Consider the following 23,549-nt stretch of genomic DNA (forward strand, 5'->3'; position numbering starts at 1 on the left):
ACACATACCTTTGAGTACAATTGACCACACCCCAAATATTGGGGGTCCTCAAATGGCTTTCAAACAAATTACTAGCACAGCAACAACACATCCCTAAAACACACAAATAACCCTTAAGTATACTGAACAAAAATAAAAACGCAACATGCAACAATTTCAAAGATTTTACTGAGTTACAGTTCATATAAGGAAATCAGTCTATTGAAATGAATTAATTTTGCCCTAATCTATTGATTTCACATGACAGGGAATATAGATATGCATTTGTAGGTCACAGATACCTTTAAAAAAAGGTAGGTGCGTGGATCAGAAAACCAGTCAGTATCTGGTGTGACCACCATTTGCCTCATGCAGCGTGACACATCTCCTTCGGATAGAGTTGATCAGGCTGCTGATTGTGGCCTGTGCAAAGTTGTCCCACTCCCCTTCAATGGCTGTGTGAAGTTGCTGGATTGTGGCGGGAACTGGAGCATGCTGTCGTACACATCAGTCCAGAGCATCCCAGACATGCTCAACGGGTGACATGTCTATTGTGTATGCAGGCCATGGAAGAACTGGGAAATGTTCAGCTTCCAGGAATTGTGTACAGATCCTTGTGACATGGGGCCATGCATTATCATGCTGAAACATGAGGCGTCACAGTATCTCTGTGCATTCAAATGGCCATCGATAATGCAATTGTGTTCGTTGTCTGTAGCTTATGCCTGCCTATACCATAACCCCAACGCCACCATGGGGCACTCTGTTCACAACGTTGACATCAGCAAACCGCTCGCCCACACGACACCATACACGTGGTCTGCGGTTGTGAGGCCGGTTGGACGTACTGCCAAATTCTCTAAAACTAAGTTGGAGGTGGCTTATGGTAGAGAAATGAACATTCAATTCTCTGGCAACAGTTCTGGTGGACATTCAGCATGCCAACTGCACGCTCCCTCAAAACTTGAGACATCTGTGGCATTGTGTTGTGTGACAAAACTGCACATTTTAGAGTGACCTTTTATTGTCCCCAGCACAAGGTGCACCTGTGTAATGATCATGCTGTTTAATCAGCTTCTTGATATGCCACACCTGTCAGGTGGATGGATTATCTTGGCAAAGGAGAAATGCTCACTAGCAGGGATGTAAACAAATTTGTGCATTCAATTTGAGAGAAATACACTTTTTGTGTGTATGGAAAATTTCTGGGATCGTTAATTTCAGCGCATGAAACATGTGACCAACAATTTACTTGTTGCGTATATATTTTTGTTCAGTGTACATAAGTCTCAGCTGCAGTACTAGCAAATATGGTTTGGTATGGGTACTAGGTGGTCATGTCTAGAAGAGATACAGCTTTTGTCAAATTGATGTCAAAAGTTGATTATTTTCTTGCATTTTAGCTAACCCTAACCCTTGTCCTAACCTTAATCTAATTCACCTGATACGTTAATTTTCCTAACCTGCTGCGTAAATTCTCCTAAACCTGCTACGAAAAGTCAATTTTGACAAAAGCTGTGTGCTTTCTAGACGAAGCCCTACTAGGTGCATTTAAACATTCTTAATGTTCATCACTAATTAGGGTCCCATGAGAAACACTGACAAACACTTTGGTTCCTGTCACATTAAAACCAAAGTTTGTATATTATCTTTGCTAAAATTGCAAAATATAGCGAACAGATTTAGCATATTGTCACTTTGTATGAGAAACTCCCACAATAATAAGCCCATTTACAGTGTGATTGGTTAGCTTAGCTTTATGATACAGTATCTCTAAAACGAGGCTTTTTATTGATAAGCAGGTGCAACTATTTATTTTATCCATTAGAAAATGCATTATTATTGTGAATGAGGTATATTTTTACTGGGCGTCTTCCACCACTTTTGGCTTCTTTTTTTTTTACGGGATCCAATGAAATCGTGAGCAGGCATCTATTCGAGCCAATGAAAACGCTTGTTTTCTGCGGTTCGTGGAACCCAAATCCAGGCCTGCCTACAGTGGCACATGTAATCAGCTCAGAGATGGAAGAGGAAGCGAGACACCCCACTCACTGTTTTTTTTCTAGTTCAATGAAAGTCAATGAACTAAGAAGACCAAACCCATCTGCTATTGCATTGGTGCCAGTTAAGTAGACCGGAACTTACAACTTATTTTCAATGGTAAACGGCCTGAGTGAACAATCTTAATTTATCTGCCATCTTTGATCAGCTGTCAAGTCAAGACACTTAAGCTACAAGCGTGTGTCGCTAACACTACGAAAAGAGACTTAAGTTCATTGAAGAGAGATGGTGAGTAGCTAGATGTTTTATGTGTCCACTTGCACCCAGCATGTAAAGCTTCGCTAGCTAAATCAAATGCTTGTAGCTATAGCTTTTAGCCTCCGCTGCAGGTACATTTAGGCTACCAACTAGCTACGTAAGGTAGCTAGTTTAGCAATATCAGCTACCGGTAAAATTTCGCTACGGGTAGTTAGTTAGAGACCAATCACAGTTACTGCTTCACTGCCTTCAGGTTCTCTTCAAGTTGATAACTGGCTAGGTGTCAGTTTGAAGTTAGCAGCATAAATTGCCCTTACATTCATTTTACTAGCCATGGAGACGTTGCACACATAAAGTTAGTTAGCTTACTTGGGCTGCTAGCATCGATGGTTACCTTCAACCTTCACAGCTAGCACTTCCCCCCCATGCCATGGCTATATTGGGTAATTTCTTTCCTTGGCTTAAGAGGATTTGGTTCCTTCCTTTAAAAGTTGAAACTGACACAGTTGTAGGAGGGCGCCCCCCACTATCGACACGTGTAGTAGCGACTCCTTTGAGATGCACAGCAGTTGATGTGTCAGTTGAAAAAGTTCTCTACAAACGTTGACCCCTTTTTGGACTGTAGCTACATTGATTAACCAGTAGTGTGTGTGTGTGTGTGTTTCTCTCTGAACAGGCGCTGATTGGAGTGCAGCTGGTGGTCAGCTTGCTGGCTGCTAGCATCATGCACAGAATGACTCCACACTGTTCCTTTGCCCGCTGGCTTCTGTGCAATGGCAGGTAAAGTCATGTACTCAAATGTCATATACAGAAGTGGCTTTGGCGATTGGGTGTAGCAATGTCCTGATAATGGTTAGGGTCTGGAGTTATTCCTGTCAGATCATGAGGGCAGGAGAAACTCATAGTGAATAGATTTGAGTAAAACAACAGTCATACTACTAGCCAACTACTTGCAATGTATATATGTTTAAAACAAATCTAACTTGATCCTTTCAGTCTATTCCGGTTCAAACACCCCTCTGAAGGAGAGCTGTGTGCCCTGGCAGGCAAACAGATGCCCAGCAAGCCCAGCAGGAGAGACAGGTGTGAGCTGGGGAGGGGGCATGATGATACAGTACAACTGGTGTCTGCTGCCTTTTGTATCACTGTTATGATAGTAGACTGGTTGTTACAGGGAAGGTTTGCTGACTTCTTCTTTGTAGGAGACAGAATGGGGACAGCAAGCCTCTCACAGTGCCGAAGGACATCGACCTTAACTTGGAAAAAGCTCCAATCGGCATCCTTGATGCCCTTGGTAAATAAACAAAAGCACAACCACTACTGCTGACTGAAATGCCCTCCAAGCCTTTGCATTTAGGCCTTATCTTTTCCTTACAATATTTTTGCTTTGTCTCTCCTTTCCCATTCTCAGTACTGCGATTCTTCCTGGAGTACCAGTGGTTGATTGACTTTGCAGTGTATGCGATGGGCATCTACCTTTTCACTGAGGGCTACTTCTGTGTAGTGGACCCTACCAAGGAGGTCCACATTGGGGCCATCTGGTGTGTGCTGACTGTTCTCTGCTGCCTGTATCCTTCAGGTCACCCTCTCTGAAAGCCCATAATTGTATTACCATTTTAAATTGAAAATGGAGTATAACTTATTCCTAAGAAAACAGCTCTAAGTACTATGTTACAATGTCAACTTAGACTGAAGTTGTACTCACTGTACTTGCCAATGTTATCACCATGTAAAAACAGTTAGTGTCAATTTCTGCAAAGTGGGCCCCTCGTATACATCAATACATTAAAGTCCCGCCTACTTCCTGTTGCAAGTCCTGTACTGTTTTTGAATGGGCTTCAAGCTTATATAATCAAATTCATGAAAACATGGTCATTTAAGATATACAGTATGTACAATTATATTAATTTACTTCTACCTAATGCCTTTCATTAATGTTTTAGATTATGAAAAATAATAAACGCAATCAAAAACCTTCATGAAAGACATCAGAAGTAAATTAATCCACAAATACGAATATAATTTTACATATCTTAAATGACCAAGTTTTCATGAATTTGATTATATAAGCTTGAAGCCCATTCAAAAACAGTACGGAACTTGCAACAGGAAGTAGGCGGGACTTTCATAGTGTATCACCCAAACATGCACTGTTGCCAGAAAAACACTCCGACGCACCCGTTGTGCTCCTCCTTGATTGGAGTTGTTTGTTGTTAAGGGACTGCCTGGTTGTCCCTGTGTTGCCCTTAACCCTCTCTCACAGGAAAACCCTCCACTCCCTGATGGGCCACTATTTCCGGTCTGACGAGGGGGGCGAGCGCTCGGTGTGCTTGGCCTTTGGTTTCCTATCTCTGCTTGTGGCCATGTTGGTGCTAGTGGTCAGAGAAGACTACCTGGAGTTTGGCCTGGAGCCTGGTATGTTCACTACACTAACCCCTACTACAGTAGTTCCATGGGGATATAAACTGAGTGTACAAAACATTAGAAACACTTTCAAAGTATTGAGTTGCACCCCCTTGTGCCCTCAGAACAGCCTCAATTAGTCAGGGCATGGACTCTACAAGGTGTCAAAAGTGTTCCACACGGATGCTGGCCCATGTTGACTCCAATGCTTCCCACAGTTTTGTCAAGTTGGCTGGATGTCCTTTGGGTGTTGGACCATTCTTGATACGCATTGGAAACGTTTGAGCGTGAAAAATCCAGCAGCATTGCCATTCTTGACACACTCAATCCGGTGAGCCTGGCACCTACTACAATAACCCGTTCAAAGGCACTTAAATATTTTGTCTTGCCCCTTCACCCTCTGAATGGCACGCATACACAATCCATGTCTCAAGGCTTAACAATCCTTCTTAAACCTGTCTCCTCCCCTTCATCTACACTGATTTGAAGTGGAATTGACAAGTGACATAAATAAGGGATCAAAGCTTTCAACTGGATTCACCTGGTCAGTCTGTCATGGAAAGAGCAGGTGTTCCTAATGTTTTGTACACTGTGTTTATGTATTTAACAATTATTTGTTTAGTTAATTTTATCATTTTAGTTTGGAGTTTCTATGCTTTTTGTATTGCAGGTTTTAATAGTCTTTTTGACAACCTTGAGGTTTTCGCAAAACAGCAAGGCTTTGCTGAGTGGTCGTAAGTATCTTTTCATTGGACAGTTGAAATTGATTTAAAAAATAAAGTCACACCTTGGGTCCATAGAATAGTAGCCAGTCATTCATGGACTGACAATATGCTTTTAGTGATCTGTATGTTGGCAAATGTTTCCCCTAATGTTTATTAAATGTGGACTCCCATCAGAGTCCCGGTGACCAAGCTGACTGTGAAGTTGGGTCTTGCTGCCATCTGTGCTTTTATTGGTGCTTTGCTGGCCTTCCCTGGCCTCCGCCTAGCCCAGACCCACCTGGACGCAGTTCAGATGAACTCAGACCGCCCATTCATCCAGTAAGAACACCCAAACACATAGATTTAGCTGTGAAACCAAATAACCAACTGGCTCCACTAGTAATGTCTTCTTGTTCGGGTGTTGTTGTTTTCTGCTTCCCGTAGGATTCTGTTGCACATGAGTTTTCTGGCTCCAGTGGTGGTGATCGTGTTGTGGATCAAACCCATCGCTAGGGACTTCCTGGGGAACGCTCCCATGGGGAAGACCTCAGTCACGCTGTAAGTGTGTGTCTTGGTACACTATATATACAGAAGTACGTGGACACCCCTTCAAATTGAGTTATAAAATCGAGCACATAGCCATGCAATCTCCATAGACAAACATTGCCAGTAGAATGGCCTTACTGAAGAGCTCAGTGACTTTCAATGTGGCACCGTCATAGGATGCCACTATTCCAGCAAGTCAGTTCGTCAAATTTCTGCCCTGCTAGAGCTGCCCCGGTCAACTGTAAGTGCTTTTATTGTGAAGTGGAAAAGTCTAGGAGCAACAACGGCTGAGCCGCAAAGTGGTAGGCCACACAAGCTCACAGAACGGGACCACCGAGTGCTGAAGCGCTTAAAAATTGTCTGTCATCGGTTGTAACACTCACTACCGAGTTCCAAACTGCCTCTGGAGCAATGTCAGCACAATAACTGTTCGTCTGGAGCTTCATGGAATTGGTTTCCATGGCCGAGCAGCCGCACACAATCCTAAGATCACAATGCCAAGCGTAGGCTGGAGTGGTGTGGAACAAGCTCCCTCACGACGCTAGGACAGCGGAGTCACTCACCACCTTCCGGAGACACTTGAAACCCCACCTCTTTAAGGAATACCTGGGATAGGATGAAGTAATCCTTTTACCCCCCCCCCCAAAAAAAATACATATTGTAAAGTGGTTATCCCACTGGCTATAAGGTGAATGCACCAATTTGTAAGTCGCTCTGGATAAGAGCGTCTGCTAAATGACGTAAATGTGTAAAGCTCGCCGCCATTGGACTCTGGCGCAGTGGAAATGCGTTCTCTCGAGTGATTAATCATGCTTCACCATCTGGCAGTCTAATGGATGAATCTGGGTTTTGGCGGATGCCAGGAGAACTCTACCTGCCCCAATGCATAGTGCCAACTGTAAAGTTTGGTGGAGGAGGAATAATGGTCTGGGGCTGTTTTTCATGGTTCGGGCTAGTCGCCTTAGTTCCAGTGAAGGGAAATCTTAATGCTACAGCACACAATGGCATTCTAGATGAAACTGTGCTTCCAACTTTGTGGCAACAATTCTACCCTTGTACCATCTCTACCCTTGTTTTTTGTGAACAACTTGTAATTTATAACATCACAGTCAAACACACACACAGATCCTGCATCTCTACCCTTGTAAAGTACAATCAAACTTAGTCACAATATGCAAACTTAAAAAAATATATATATATATTATATGACTGGAGACATGCAAAATGTAACAGCAGATGTGTATAAAAAAAATTATTCTAATATTTGAGTGAAACATGGTAAGAGCATCCGTTTCATTTCGAATGGTCTGTTTTTGAAAGCATATTAAGGAACAATTCTCCTCTCCATTGTGAGCCATATTTACAGTTATCCAATCACCTCAGCCCAAATCTGACTGATTAGTTATTACCTGTATCCAAGTGCATTGCTGGATAATTCTTACTGCATAACCATCACCATGAAAAAGCATAATCCTTGCCTACCCCAGTCACAGTTATTCAAGTCTTAATGTGAACAATGGGTCTGGTCACCTCTCTTGGCAAGGGCATCAAAGTCTGGTGTCATCTTTGATGTAGAGATTCTGAGAACAGCTCACAAGTGGTCATTTGTTAAATTTGACCTGTGACGGGATTTGTTGTAATTCATGACTGAGAACGTTTGTTCACACACATACACTACCAGTCAAAAGTTTGGACACACCTACTCATTCAAGTGTTTTTCTTTATTTTTTTAAAACTATTTTTTACATTGTAGAATAATAGTGAAGACCTCAAAACTATGAAATAAAACATATGGAGTCATGTAGTAACCAAAAAGTGTTAAACAAATCAAAAATAATTTTATATTTGAGATTCTTCAAATAGCCACCCTTTGCCTTAATGAAAGCTTTGCACACTCTTAGCATTCCTTCAAGCAGCTTCATGAGGTAGTCCCCTGGAATACATTTCAATTAACAGGTGTGCCGCCTTAAAAGTTAATTTTAAGTGTATACAGGGGGTGTATACAGAAGATAGCCGTATTTGGTAAAAGACCAAGTCCATATTATGGCAAGAACAGCTCAAATAAGCAAAGAGAAACGGCAGTCAATCATTACTTTAAGACATGAAGGTCAGTCAATATGGAACATTTCAATAACTTTTTAAAGTTTTTTCAAGTGCAGTTGCAAAAACCATCAAGCGCTATGATGAAACTGGCTCTCATGAGGACAACAACAGGAATGGAAGACCCAGAGTTACCTCTGCGGCAGAGGATAAGTGCATTAGAGTTACCAGCCTCAGAAATTGCAGCCCAAATAAATGCTTCACAGAGTTCAAGTAACAGACACATCTCAACATCAACTGTTCAGAGGCGACTGTGTGAATCAGGCCTTCATGGTCGAATTTCTGCAAAGAAACCACCACTAAGGGAAACCAATAAGAAGAAGAGACCTGCTTGGGCCAAGAAACACGAGCAATGGACATTAGACCGGTGGAAATTGGTCCTTTGGTCTGGAGTCCAAATTGGAGATTTTTGGTTCCAACCGCCGTGTCTTTGTGTGACGCAGTGTGGGTGAACGGAAGATCTCCGGATTTGTAGTTCCCACCGTAAAGCATGGAGGAGGAGGTGTTATGTGTGGGGGTGCTTTGCTGGTGACACTGTCTGTGATTTATTTAGAATTCAAGGCACACTTAACCAGCAATGCTACCACAGCATTCTGCAGCAATACGCCATCCCATCTGGTTTGGTCTTAGTGAAACTATCATTTATTTTTCAACAGGACCATGACCCAACACACCTCCAGGCTGTGTAAGGGCTATTTTACCAATAAGGAGAGTGATGGAGTGCTGCATCAGATGACCTGGCCTCCACAATCCCCCGACCTCAACCCAATTGAGATGGTTTGGGATGAGTCGGACTGCAGAGTGAAGGAAAAGCAGCCAACAAGTGCTCCGCATATGTGGGAACTCCTTCAAGACTGTTGGAAAAGCATTACAGGTCAAGCTGGTTGCGAGAATGCCAAGAATGTGCAATGCTGTCATCAAGGCGAAGGGTGGCTATTTGAAGAATCTCAAATATAAAATATATATTTTGATTTTTGTTACTCTTTTTGGGTTACTACATGATTCCATATGTGTTATTTCATAGTTTTGATGTCTTCACTGTTATTCTACAATGTAGAAAATAGTAAAAATAAAGAAAAACCCTGGAATGAGTAGGTGTGTCCAAACTTTTGACTGGTACTGTATGTGGACCCGAGTTAAACAAGCATCCTTTGGGCGTGCTTTTTAATATTTGGAAACTTTGTTTCATTCAGTGAGCCATAGAACTGGTCTGTTGTTGCTGTTTTGTACTTCTCCTTCAAAGCACTGTCACATTGGATGTCGATGAGCTCCAATTGTGTGTCTGGTGGTGCTTTCTCACTGTCGAAAAACAGGGCTTGATACAAGCTTCAGCTCAGTCTCAATCTTCGTGAAGTCTGAGAAGCGGCAGGAAAACTCAGCGTGCAGGTCGATCAAAGTGCAACTATATGTCACAGTGCGGCACTGCAATGTGGGCGCATTCAGTGCGGCCAGTGTCGGAAAATGAGCGAGAGACCGGCTGCTCATTTGTCTGGAGAACAACATAAGTTTGGCCTTGAATGCTTTCACGTTGGAATACAGTTCATGCACAAAAACACAATTTCCCTGCAGTTTCACATTTAGATTGTTCAGATGCCCCAATATGTCCACACCGAAAGCAAAGTCGCCCAGCCAGTCTGTGTCTTTCAACTCAGAGAAGTCTTCAGCTTTTTCAACCGTATCAAGGAACATACCCATCTCCCCTCTCAGTTCCCACACATGGCAAAATACTTTTCCCAGCGCACATTTGAATGTGCCTCTGTCATTAAGCAGCTGAATGAACAGACGATGGTTAAGCCCCCTTGTCCGTATAAAGTTGACAAGTTTTACAACCACTTTGACAACATTTTCCAGCTTTAACACACTTTTACACAGGGCTTCCTGATGAATAATACAGTGAATACGTATGCATAAGCTCTAATATGTGTATGGGTGTTTTGAATTAATCATCACCTTAGAAAGCGCTGTCCATTTAATTGTTTGGCTTTGAAACAACATCCACAATGACCATGTTTTCCACTAATTTGCAACCTTTTTATTGAACTTCTTAATTCAAATTGAACGGTCAGTGAGGTGAGTTTTAAAAGCATTATACTGTTTTGATGATAAGTGCTTGATGTGATTTGAGATTCCATTTGCATTGATGTCAGTGGTTAGAGGGACAATAGAGCGCTGACTGACGGTCAATAGCGAGTTGGGTACTACCAACGCATGTCCAGAATGCATAAGAGGAGATTACCGTGACTCAATGGTCATGTGGAATTTGACTGCGGTCATGACTGCCGGTGTGGCGGTAATACAGTCACTGCAACAGCCCTACTCCTTCTCCTAGTGTTGACAGATCTCCTCTGTGCGTTATCCCAGTATGTCAAGCGCGATGTTTGACAGTTTTCGTCTGTGGACGGTCGTGGTGCTCTGCTTCCTGAGGCTGGCCCTGATCCGATACCACATGCAGGCCTACCTCAACCTGTCCCAGAAGTGGGTGGACCAGATGAAGAAGGAGGCAGGACGCATCGCTGCCATCGACATCCAGAGGAAGGTAAGACCTAAACATCTAAACCTCAGCCATTTTGTTTTCATGTCAAATTAATTGTTTTGAGTTAGGCTTGGGTGATATACAGTTTATACCGTATACTGGGGTTTTTCAAAATACCGGCAATATGATTTTCAATACCGAAAAAAATTTTTATATATACAGTGAGGGGAAAAAGGTATTTGATCCCCTGCTGATTTTGTACATTTGTCCACTGACAAAGAAATGATCAGTCTATAATTTTAATGGTAGGTTTATTTGAACAGTGAGAGACAGAATAACAACAAAATAATCCAGAATAACGCATGTCAAAAATGTTATAAATTGATTTGCATTTTAATGAGGGAAATAAGTATTTGACCCCTCTCAATCAGAAAGATTTCTGGCTCAAAGATTTCTGGCTCCCAGGTGTCTTTTATACAGGTAACAAACTGAGATTAGGAGCACACTCTTAAAGGGAGTGCTCCTAATCTCAGTTTGTTACCTGTATAAAAGACACCTGTCCACAGAAGCAATCAATCAATCAGATTCCAAACTCTCCACCATGGCCAAGACCAAAGAGCTCTCCAAGGATGTCAGAGACAAGATAGTAGACCTACACAAGGCTGGAATGGGCTACAAGACCATCGCCAAGCAGTTTGGTGAGAAGGTGACAACAGTTGGTGCGATTATTCGCAGATGGAAGAAACACAAAATAACTGTCAATCTCCCTCGGCCTGGGGCTCCATGCAAGATCTCACCTCGTGGAGTTGCAATGATCATGAGAACGGTGAGGAATCAGCCCAGAACTACACGGGAGGATCTTGTCAATGATCTCAAGGCAGCTGGGACCATAGTCACCAAGAAAACAATTGGTAACACACTACGCCGTGAAGGACTGAAATCCTGCAGCGCCCGCAAGGTCCCCCTGCTCAAGAAAGCACATGTACAGGCCCGTCTGAAGTTTGCCAATGAACATCTGAATGATTCAGAGGAGAACTGGTTGAAAGTGTTGTGGTCAGATGAGACCAAAATCGAGCTCTTTGGCATCAACTCAACTCGCCGTGTTTGGAGGAGGAGGAATGCTGCCTATGACCCCAAGAACACCATCCCCACCGTCAAACATGGAGGTGGAAACATTATGCTTTGGGGGTGTTTTTTTGCTAAGGGGACAGGACAACTTCACCACATCAAAGGGACGATGGACGGCGCCATGTACCGTCAAATCTTGGGTGAGAACCTCCTTCCCTCAGCCAGGGCATTGAAAATGGGTCGTGGATGGGTATTCCAGCATGACAATGACCCAAAACACACGGCCAAGGCAACAAAGGAGTGGCTCAAGAAGAAGCACATTAAGGTCCTGGAGTGGCCTAGCCAGTCTCCAGACCTTAATCCCATAGAAAATCTGTGGAGGGAGCTGAAGGTTCGAGTTGCCAAACATCAGGTTTGAAACCTTAATGACTTGGAGAAGATCTGCAAAGAGGAGTGGGACAAAATCCCTCCTGAGATGTGTGCAAACCTGGTGGCCAACTACAAGAAACGTCTGACCTCTGATTGCCAACAAGGGTTTTGCCACCAAGTACTAAGTAATGTTTTGCAGAGGGGTCAAATACTTATTTCCCTCATTTAAAATGCAAATCAATTTATAACATTTTTGACATGCGTTTTTCTGGATATTTTGTTGTTATTCTGTCTCTCACTGTTCAAATAAACCTACCATTAAAATTATAGACTCAATCAATCAATCAATTTTATTTTATATAGCCCTTCTTACATCAGCTAATATCTCGAAGTGCTGTACAGAAACCCAGCCTAAAACCCCAAACAGCTAGTAATGCAGGTGTAGAAGCACGGTGGCTAGGAAAAACTCCCTAGAAAGGCGAAAGCCTAGGAAGAAACCTAGAGAGGAACCAGGCTATGAGGGGTGGCCAGTCCTCTTCTGGCTGTGCCGGGTGGAGATTATAACAGAACCATGCCAAGATGTTCAAAAATGTTCATAAGTGACAAGCATGGTCAAATAATAATCAGGAATAAATCTCAGTTGGCTTTTCATAGCCGATCATTAAGAGTTGAAAACAGCAGGTCTGGGACAGGTAGGGGTTCCATAACCGCAGGCAGAACAGTTGAAACTGGAATAGCAGCAAGGCCAGGCGGACTGGGGACAGCAAGGAGTCACCACGGCCGGTAGTCCCGACGTATGGTCCTAGGGCTCAGGTCTCTCAGTTGGCTTTTCATAGCCGATCATTAAAGAGTTGAAAACAGCAGGTCTGGGACAGGTAGGGGTTTCGTAGCCGCAGGCAGAACAGTTGAAACTGGAATAGCAGCAAGGCCAGGCGGACTGGGGACAGCAAGGTGTCATCATGCCCGGTAGTCCTGACGTATGGTCCTAGGGCTCAGGTTCTCAGAGAGAAAGAGAGAACGAGAGAATTAGAGAGAGCATACTTAAATTCACACAGGACACTGGATAAGACAGGAGAAGTACTCCAGGTATAACCAACTAACCCCAGCCCCCCGACACATAAACTACTGCAGCATAAATACTGGAGGCTGAGACAGGAGCGGTCCGGAGACACTGTGGCCCCATCCGAAGAAACCCCGGACAGGGCCAAACAGGAAGGATATAACCCCACCCACTCCGCCAAAGCACAGCCCCCGCACCACTAGAGGGATATCCCCAACCACCAACTTACAATCCTGAGACAAGGCCGAGTATAGCCCACAGAGGTCTCCACCACAGCACAAACCAAGGGGGGGGCGCCAACCCAGACAGGAAGATCACGTCAGTAACTCAACCCACTCAAGTGACGCACCCCTCCCAGGGACGGCATGAAAGAGCACCAGCAAGCCAGTGACTCCGCCCCTGCAACAGGGTTAGAGGCAGAGAACCCCAGTGGAGAGGGGAACCGGCCCGGCAGAGACAGCAAGGGCTGTTCGTTGCTCCAGCCTTTCCGTTCACCTTCACACTCCTGGGCCAGACTACACTCAATCATATGACCTACTGAAGAGATAAGTCTTCAGTAAAGACTTAAAGGTTGAGACCGAGTCTGCGTCTCTCACATGGGTAGGCAGACTGTTCCATAAAAAATGGAGATCTATAGGAGAAAGCCCTGCCTCCCGCTGTTTGCTTAGAAATTCTAGGGACAATTAGGAGGCCTGCGTCTTGTGACCGTAGCGTACGTATTGGTATGTACGGCAGGACCAACTCGGAAAGATAGGTAGGAGCAAGCCCATGTAACGCTTTATAGGTTAACAGTAAAACCTTGAAATCAGCCCTTGCCTTAACAGGAAGCCAGTGTAGGGAAGCTAGCACTGGAGTAATATGATCAAATTTCTTGGTTCTAGTCAGGATTCTAGCAGCCGTATTTAGCACTAACTGAAGTTTATTTAGTGCTTTATCCGGGTAGCCGGAAAATAGAGCATTGCAGTAGTCTAACCTAGAAGTAACAAATGCATGGATTAATTTTTCTGCATCATTTTTGGACAGAAAATTTCTGATTTTTGCAATGTTACGTAGATGGAAAAAAGCTGTCCTTGAAACAGTCTTGATATGTTCGTCAAAAGAGAGATCAGGGTCAAGAGTAACACCGAGGTCCTTCACAGTTTTATTTGAGACTGATCATGTCTTTGTCAGTGGGCAAACGTACAAAATCAGCAGGGGATCAAATACTTTTTTTCCCTCACTGTATGCATACATACACTTTTGGGGGGGGGGTTGGGGTGGTGCGTGCTACGCCACTGCTTAAACCATAAGTTAAGTTTAACTATAAGAAATCTAAGATGTGTTAAATAAATTATATCGATCTCAGGGCTACAGCTATGATTTGGTTTGCTAACTTACTAGCTAAGTGGCTAGATGTCAAGATCAAGCTTCTTGGTTACAGCAGAGACATTCAATCCCCTTCTGGAGCAAGATACCTGTTGCCTAAATTGTTTTAGAAATAGCGCCCCTTGTGTGCACTTCCGGTAATACCTTATACCCCGGTAGTGTACAGAAATCTGGTTACCGCCCAACCGTAGAGGTGACAGAAGAAACCTATATCCATGAGTCTTTGTTGTTGTCCTTCCAGGTGACCCGTGTGTTCTGCTACCTGACCATAGTCACCCTGCAGTACGTAGTCCCTGTTCTGCTCCTCCTCTTCTCCACCCTGGCTCTGAAGGCCCTGGGTAAGACATGTACAGCACCTAACAACAGAAGCAATAACTCTGATCTCAGTGAGGCCTTCAGTGACTGCTGAGAACCTGCATTCTACAATTCAACTATAGGGAGTCATGATCATTTACCAACAGCTTCACCATAATGTCTGATGCTAGAGATAACTGCCAAAATAAAGGAAACACTTGTGTAAATGAGGGATAGAAAATGTATTGTAGTGACGTGACTTTCATTAATATGAGTGTTATTTATCGAATCAACTAACTATGTTTAATTGTTACTCGATTTAAATTATGTAACAATTAAGTCATTAGGATTTGGGGCACCACAGAATAAGTTGTTTATGGAGTAACCATCTCCCGAATTAAACTCTATAAGGTATTTTACCTATCACTATGTATAAAAGTCAACATATTAATCATTACCTCTTATCAGTCGTCATTCTGAATGGTCGAATAATTATTGGATCCGCATGAACCCTAGCTTTACTTATGATTCAGCACTAAACAAATTGGCTTCATTATTTATTTACTAGCTAACTAAATAATAACACAGAATGCATACATACTTAATACATGAGAAAAAGTCCCTAGCAGACTAACAACGGCATGACTGCTTGGTCATCAAAAGAGGGAGGGGTAGATAGGGAGAGACAAAGAGAGAGTCACACTTATCGTTGATACATTTGGAAGCTACCCTCAAAGTAATCATAATACTTTGCTCACGAACCACTGCCCGTTTGGGTAAGAAATCATGAATGTATTTACATGTAGATGTCTTTGTTTGTCGTCTCTCCGTTGAAACCAATCAATCCTTCTATGGGAAGGGGTAGGTTTTAGTGTCCCGTTTCGGTGTATGGCTCTGATTGTCCACCAGAGGTCACAATGTCCTCCTTAGTTGTCCTGGCTTGGAGTGGAGTGTTCAAATAGAACAGATACTCAGATGCATTCTAATGATTGTCTGAGATGGGATTCTCCTTCCCAACTCGTGTAGTTAGTCAAAGTTCTAGACCACTTTACATGGACAGCTGCAGACTGGCAATGTTCTGGTCTAGTGAGTTTATCTTCTTCTCCTTGTGTTGAGATTCAAAGCTCTAACCATTTCAAACGTGTGGACTACCGTCACCACGCTTTCTGGTCTAACCATTTTAAGCCGTGTAGTCACAGCTCCACACTTTCTTGTCTAATGTAAATTTTGTTGCCAAGGCTTTTTATGCACTCTGGTAAAAGGGGCGTTCCTACTTGCTGACACGGTCTCTTATAGCTTATATGAAATCCTATGATCTCGTTAGAAAACTAAAATCACATTCCTATCTTAACAAAAATACTCTCGTAATTCTCCATATTATATACACAACATATTGGATGTAAACTTGACAGATAAAGTGTGTATACTTTTCAAATTACAGTATTTTCGTTATAACCTTTTTAATGACATCATAAAATAGTAAACAATATGACGTGATTAGTCTTTAGATCCTCACTGACCATTCCAAACATTCGGATATTAGGAATATTGTTCCGGTGTTTACTTTTTGGACGTTATAGTTTTCGCGGCAAAAGTCTTCTGGGGGACAAAGCACATTCCTTTCAATACTGAAGAGCAAGGGAGAGATTCCCCTCCTGCCTAATTTACGACCGAGTGTTAAGGTGTCAAAACCGGCCCAGCCGTCTTTCCAGACTGATAATTAGATGAGGGGACGCGCTGTACCCAAATGAACGAATGACGGGAATCAACACAATTCCGCATTAGATTAACCATTCTCAAGATGGGTGAGCCTAGTATGTTGATACAGTTGAAGTCGGAAGTTTACATACACCTTAGCCAAATACATTTAAACTCAGTTTTTCACAATTCCTGACATTTAATCCTAGTAAAACTTCCCTGTCTTAGGTCAGTTAGGATCACCACTTTATTTTAAGAATGTGAAATGTCAGAATAATAGTAGAGAGAATTATTTATTTTGGCTTGTATTTCTTTCATCACATTCCCAGTGGGTCAGAAGTTTACATACACTCAATTAGTATAGGGTAGCATTGCCTTTAAATTGTTTGACTTGGGTCAAACGTTTCGGGTAGCCTTCCACAAGCTTCCCACAATAAATTGGGTGAATTTTGGCCCATTCCTCCTGACAGAACTGGTGTAACTGAGTCAGGTTTGTAGGCCTCCTTGCTCGCACACACTTTTTCAGTTCTGCCCACAAATGTTCTATAGGATTGAGGTCAGGACTTTGTGATGGCCACTCCAATACCTTGACTTTGTTGTCCTTAAGCCATTTTGGCACAACTTTGGAAGTATGCTTGGGGTCATTGTCCATTTGGAAGACACATTTGCGACCAAGCTTTAACTTCCTGACTGATGTCTTGATGTTGCTTGAATATATCCACATAATTTCCCTTCCTCATGATGCCCTCTATCAGCAAAGCACCCCCACAGCATGATGCTGCCACCCCCGTGCTTCACGGTTGGGATGGTGTTCTTCGGCTTACAAGCCACCCACTTTTTCCTCCGAACATAACGATGGTCATTATGGGCAAACAGTTCTATTTTTGTTTCATCAGACCAGAGGACATTTCTCCAAAAAGTACAATCTTTGTCCCCATGTGCAGTTGCAAACCATAGTCTGGCTTTTTTATGGCGGTTTTGAAGCAGTGGCTTCATCCTTGCTGAGCGGCCTTTCAGGTTATGTCGATATAGGACTCATTTTACTGTGGATATAGATGCTTTTGTACCTGTTTCCTCCAGCATCTTCACAAGGTCCTTTGCTGTTGTTCTGGGATTGATTTGCGCTTTTCGCACCAAAGTACGTTAATCTCTAGGAGACAGAATGCGTCTCCTTCCTGAGCGGTATGACGGCTGCGTGGTCTCATGGTGTTTATACTTGCGTACTATTGTTTGTAAAGATGAACGTGGTACCTTCAGGCATTTGGAAATTGCTCCCAAGGATTAACCAGACTTGTGGAGGTCTACAATTTCTTTTCTTAGGTCTTGGCTGATTTCTTTTGATTTTCCCATGATGTCAAGCAAAGAGGCACTGAGTTTGATTTAGGCCTTGAAATACATCCACATGTACACTTCCAATTGACTCAAATGATGTCAATTAGCTTATCAGAAGCTTCTAAAGCCATGACAAGCTGTTTAAAGGCACCGTCAACTTAGTGTCTGTAAACTTCTGACCCACTGGAATTGTGATACGGTGAATTATAAGTGAAATAATCTGTCTGTAAACAATTGTTGGAAAAATTACATGTGTCATGCACAAAGTAGATGTCGTAACCGACTTGCCAAAGCAATAGTTTGTTAACAAGACATTTGTGGAGTGGTTGAAAAACGAGTTTTAATGACTCCAACCTAAGTGTATGTAAACTTCCAACTTCAACTGTATTTGTTGCTTACTGTGTTCATTTTGACTAAACAGTACGTTCTAAAGAGTATATAGTACAATTAGTACACAGTGTATACTGAATAAAACTATAAATGCAACATGTAAAGTGTTGGTCCCATGTTTCATGAGCTGAAATGAAAGATCCCAGAAATGTTCCATATGCACAAAAAGCTTATTTCTCTCACATTTTGTGCACAGATGTGTTTACATACCTGTTAGTGAGCATTTCTCCTTTGTCAAGATAATCCATCCACCTGACAGGTGTGGCATATCAAGAAGCTGATTAAACAGCATGATCATTACACAGGTGCACCTTGTCCTGGGGACAATAAAAGGCCACTCTAAAATGTGTCGTTTTGTCACACAACACAATGCCACAGATGTCTCAAGTTTTGAGGGAGCGTGAAATTGGCATGCTGACTGCAGTAATGTCCACCAGAGCTGTTGCCGGAGAATTTAATGTTCATTTCTCTACCATAAGCCACCTCCAACGTCGTTTTAGAGAATTTGGCAGTACGTCCAACCAGCCTTACAACCGCAGACCACATGTGAAAACTCCACTCCACAGGACCTCCACATCCGTCTTCTTCACCTGCGGGATCATCTGAGACCAGCCACCTGGGCAGCTGATGAAACTGGGTTTACACAACCAAAGAATTTCTGCACAAACTGTCAGAAACCGTCTCAGGGAAGCTCATCTGCATGCTTGTCGTCCTCCACCAGGGTCTTGACCTGACTGCCATTGGGCGGCGCACAATTGGCCCATCGTCATCCAGGTTAGGGGAGGGTTTGGCCGGCAGGGGTATTCTTGTCCCATTGCGCACTAGCGACTCCTGTGGCGGGCCGGGCGCAGTGCACGCTGACACGGTCTCAAGGTGTACGGTGTTTCCTCCAACACATTGGTGCGGCTGGCTTCCAGGTTAAGCGGGCATTGTGTCAAGAAGCAGTGCGGCTCGGCTGGGTGGTGTTTCGGAGGACGATGGGACAAGACTGTAACTACCAATTGGGGAGAAAAAGGGGGGAAAAATATATATAAGAATTAAAAATTGTTTTCTAAAAACCTGTTTTTGCTTTGTCATTATGGGGTATTGTGTGTAGATTGATGAGAAAAAAAACGATTTCATCCATTTTAGAATAAGGCTGTAACGTAACAAAATGTGGAAAAAGTCAAGCGGTCTGAATACTTTCCGAATGCACCCATAATGACCCCCCCTTTGTTTTTACACTGCTGCTACTCGCTGTTTGTTATCTATGCATAGTCACTTTATCCCTACCTACATGTACAAATTACCTAGACTAACCTGTACCCCCGCACATTGACTCGGTACCGGTACCCCCTGCATATAGCCTCGTTATTTTTTATTTAGTCAATATTTCCTTAACTCTATTTCTTGAACTGCATTGTTGGTTAAGGGCTTGTAAGTAAGCATTTCACTATAAGGTCTACTACACCTGTTGTATTCGACGCATGTGACAAATAAACTTTGATTTGATATGTCGTGAAATTACCAGTCGTGAAATCCATAGATTAGGGCGAAATGAATTTATTTCAATTGACTGATTTCCTTTATATGAACTGTAACTCAGTAAAATCTTAGAAATTGTTGCATGTGGCATTCATATCTTTGTTCAGTGGGCAAATGCTGTAAGAAGTAGGCAAGACAGATTTCGGACACTGCCTGTGTGTGTGTCTCAGTCACCAGGGACTCTACCCAATTGAACACTCATGGGAGATTCTGGAGCTGTGCCTGAGACATGATTTTCCACCATTATCAACAAAACACCAATTTATGGAATTTCTCGTGGAAGAATGGTGTCTCATCCCTCCAATAGAGTTCCAGACACTTGTACAATCTATGCCAAGGTGCATTGAAGCTGTTCTGACTCGTGGTGGCCCTACGCCTTATTAAGACACTTTATGTTGGTGTTTCCATTATTTTGGGAGTTACAGTGCCTTGCCAAAGTATTCATCCCCCTTGGCGTTTTTCCTATTTTGTTGCATTACAACCTGTAATTTTTAATGGATTTTTATTTGGATTTCATGTAATGGACATACACAAAATAGTCCAAATTGGTGAAGTGAAATGAAAAAAATTACTTGTTTAAAAAAATTCTCAAAAATTAATAACAGAAAAGTGGTGCGTGCATATGTATTCACCCCCTTTGCTTTGAAGCCCCAAAATAAGATCTGGGGCAACCAATTACCTTCAGAAGTCACATAATTTGTTAGATTGCACACAGGTGGACTTTATTTAAGTGTCACATGATCTCAGTGTGTATATATAGACCTGTTCTGAAAGGCCCCAGAGTCTGCAACACCACTAAGCAAGGGGCACCACCAAGCAAGCGGCACCATGAAGACCAAGGAGCTCTACAAACAGGTCTGGGACAAAGTTGTGGAGAAGTTCAGATCAGGGTTGGGTTATAAAAAAATATCAGAAACTTTGAACATCCCACGGAGCACCATTAAATCCATTATTAAAAAATGGAAAGAATATGGCACCACAACAAACCTGCCAAGAGAGGGCCGCCCACCAAAACTCATGGACCAGGCAAGAAGGGCATTAATCAGAGGCAACAAAGAGACCGAAGATAACCCTGAAGGAGCTCCACAGCGGAGATTGGAGTATCTGTCCATAGGACCAGTTTAAGCCATACACTCCACAGAGCTGGGCTTTATGGAAGCGTGGCCAGAAAAAAGCCATTGCTTAACGAAAAGACAAGCAATGAGACTAAAATTGAGCTTTTTGGCCATCAAGGAAAACGCTATGTCTGGCGCAAACCCAACACCTCTCATCACCTCTCATCACCCCGAGAACACCATCCTCACAGTGAAGCATGGTGGTGGCAGCATCATGCTGTGGGGATGTTTTTCATCGGCAGGGACTGGGAAACTGGTCAGAATTGAAGGAATGATGGAGGGCGCTAAATACAGGGAAAATCTTGATGGAAACCTGTTTCAGTCTTCCTGAGATTTGAGACTGGGACGGAGATTCACCTTCCAGCAGGACAATGACCTTAAGCATACTGCTAAAGCAACACTCAAGTGGTTTAAGGGGAAACATTTAAATGTATTGGAATGGCCTAGTCAAAGCCCAGACCTCAATCCAATTGAGAATCTGCGGTATGACTTAAAGATTGCTGTACACCAGCGGAACCCATCCAACTTGAAGGAGCTGGAGCAGTTTTGCCTTGAAGAATGGGCAAATTTCCCAGTGGCTAGATGTGCCAAGCTTATAGAGACATACCCCAAGAGACTTGCAGCTGTAATTGCTGCAAAAGGTGGCTCTACAAAGTATTGACTTTGGGGGGGTGAATAGTTATGCACGCTCGTTTTCTGTTTTTTTGTCTTATTTCTTGTTTGTTTCACAATAAAAAATGTTTTACATCTTCAAAGTGGTAGGCATGTTGTTTAAATCAAATGATACAAACCCCCCAAAAATCTATTTTAATTCCAGGTTGTAAGGCAACAAAATAGGAAAAATGCCAAGGGGGGGGAATAATTTCGCAAGCCACTGTACCTGTATATGTAGCCTATAGGTTGTTCATTTAGAATGTGTCATGTGGTAACGTCCTTTGTTCGTGCTGTGTTTTTGTTCTGTATGTCAGGTGACTTCTCATGGAGTGGTGCGGAGCAGGCTCCGGGGGTGACCCCTGCCCTGGTAATGCCCACGGCCACTCCCGTCCTGCCAACGCTGGAGGATGACGAGGAGGGGGTGGAGTACATGGAGGAGGACATCCAGGCCACGGTGGCCCGTCTGACTGAGGGCTTCTCAGCCCTGCGCTCCGTCCTCACCCCCCTCTTCTTCAGAGGCCTCTTTGCCTTCCTTAGCTGGTGGGTGGCCGCCTGCCAGGTCATCAGCAGCCTGTTTGGCATCTACTTCCACCAGTACCTCATGCAGAACTGAGGAAGGATACGCAGAACTACACTACCCACAATCCCTATCCAACACAAGCCCAGTGTGATGTAGGCAAAACTCTTGAATACAACACAAGGACCGGATGGGTGCTCTTGTGCCTATTACTGTAACTAAGGTGTCACAGATATAAAAAGGGACATGTGAGGGTTTCTTCTGACATTCTGACACACTACTACTTTTACTACCTTATTGTCATGTGGGACACAGATGATGTTGTTGCCTGTGACTGCCTGGGGACTATGATGGAAATGCAGTATAATGGGGACTGAACTCTGTACCTTGCTACTTATCACATTTCTCTTAAGCCAGTGTTAACCATTTAATTTTTCATCACACAATATTGTTAAATGCTGCAAATGAGCCTTTACTATTAGGAAAAAGGTACCACTACAATACAGCCTAGTTTGCTATTCGACAGATTCAGAAGTGCTTGATGCTTTGTGTTTATTTTCGTCCTATAGTTCTGCTATATACCGTACCGATTGTCATGAACCCATGGAGTTCATTCTATTTAGCAGTCATCACCACTTGTGCATGGATCGATCAAACTTGGGCCTCGCCTGTTCATTTTCCTTAATCATTTATACCCACCTTTAAAACGAAGCACTGAGGATCAGTTACTGTATTTATTTAATGAAGGGATTCAAAGAGGAATTCCAAGTGCCTGGAAACTCAGGGATTTTAAGTCAATGATAAGATCTCTTTTTTTTCTATAAAATGGTAGACTGGTGATAAAAATAGCTATCTGTATCATCGAATAACACTCCAGCCCAGACTGGATTTGGCCAAATGTACCTGTGTTATCAACCATCTTTCAGTCTCAACAAAGTTTGTTAGTTGTTTGAACGAAGTACTTTGTCTTTTATTGCTGCCAAACGATAATTTGCTTAAAACTTAAACCTTGGTCTGAAATGCTTTGCAGATTGTTGTCAAGGTTTTTTTTTTCTTTTTATATATTTATACCCTATTGCCACGGGTCATATTGTGTTGGAAAGGTACAGGTGTCGTGCTGCTGTACGTTTGGGTCGTTTTGTTTATGGCAAGTGTGATTTCTGTGTGATTTGTTTGATTGAATGTTCGCTAATCATTTCACGGTGTGTGGTTTGCATGAAGATGCTGTTTTTTTGTTTTGTTTTTACAATTAAGAGACTTCTGAATGCATGGTGTGAACTTTTAGTTGTGTACAAATGTTTTATTTGGTTGTCGCTTAATAAAACAAGAATTTAATGTTTTCATGATTCTTTAGTTTTTCTTTTAGTATACCAAAATCACATGTTTTGATTATCCCAGCAACATTTACATTTAATTTAAATTTCAGCTTTTATTTTCTCCCAATGAATACTTTCTGTTATCATAAAGCGTGGGAGATAAGGGTGATAAAAGATTTGACAAAAGACATCATGCATGACAATGGTGTGTCTAGTCACTGAATTGGGTATTCACCTCTGACCTTAATCATTGATAATTGCCCTGCACTTATTCCTCCTCAACAATCGGATATAGAGAATAGATACATATTTTTAGTAAATATATTTTGACGTTTAGATCTTAATATGTGCAATATATAGCTTTGTAGCAATGTGATGCAGTG

General features: G+C 42.7%; 1 protein-coding gene across 1 annotated transcript; it reads left to right on the plus strand.

Moving 5' to 3' along the window:
- Positions 1 to 1,975: 1,975 nt before the first annotated feature.
- Positions 1,976 to 23,189, plus strand: LOC121576773 (transmembrane protein 161A). Its single transcript, XM_041890221.2, has 12 exons — positions 1,976 to 2,268; positions 2,915 to 3,018; positions 3,235 to 3,321; positions 3,441 to 3,532; positions 3,650 to 3,806; positions 4,502 to 4,653; positions 5,312 to 5,375; positions 5,541 to 5,684; positions 5,790 to 5,903; positions 10,353 to 10,527; positions 14,568 to 14,664; positions 21,648 to 23,189. Exons 1-12 carry the CDS (start codon positions 2,266 to 2,268, stop codon positions 21,944 to 21,946), a joined length of 1,488 nt encoding a protein of 495 aa, XP_041746155.1. The 5' UTR covers positions 1,976 to 2,265; the 3' UTR covers positions 21,947 to 23,189.
- Positions 23,190 to 23,549: the final 360 nt, after the last annotated feature.

Source organism: Coregonus clupeaformis, chromosome 11 (assembly GCF_020615455.1).
Source record: "Coregonus clupeaformis isolate EN_2021a chromosome 11, ASM2061545v1, whole genome shotgun sequence".
Taxonomy (NCBI): Eukaryota; Metazoa; Chordata; class Actinopteri; order Salmoniformes; family Salmonidae; genus Coregonus; species Coregonus clupeaformis.

Coding starts and splice junctions, on each gene's coding strand:
- LOC121576773 (XM_041890221.2), top strand. Junction 4,654..5,311: donor GGAGTTTGGCCTGGAGCCTG/GTATGTTCACTA, acceptor TTTGTATTGCAG/GTTTTAATAGTCTTTTTGAC. Junction 5,376..5,540: donor CAAGGCTTTGCTGAGTGGTC/GTAAGTATCTTT, acceptor GACTCCCATCAG/AGTCCCGGTGACCAAGCTGA.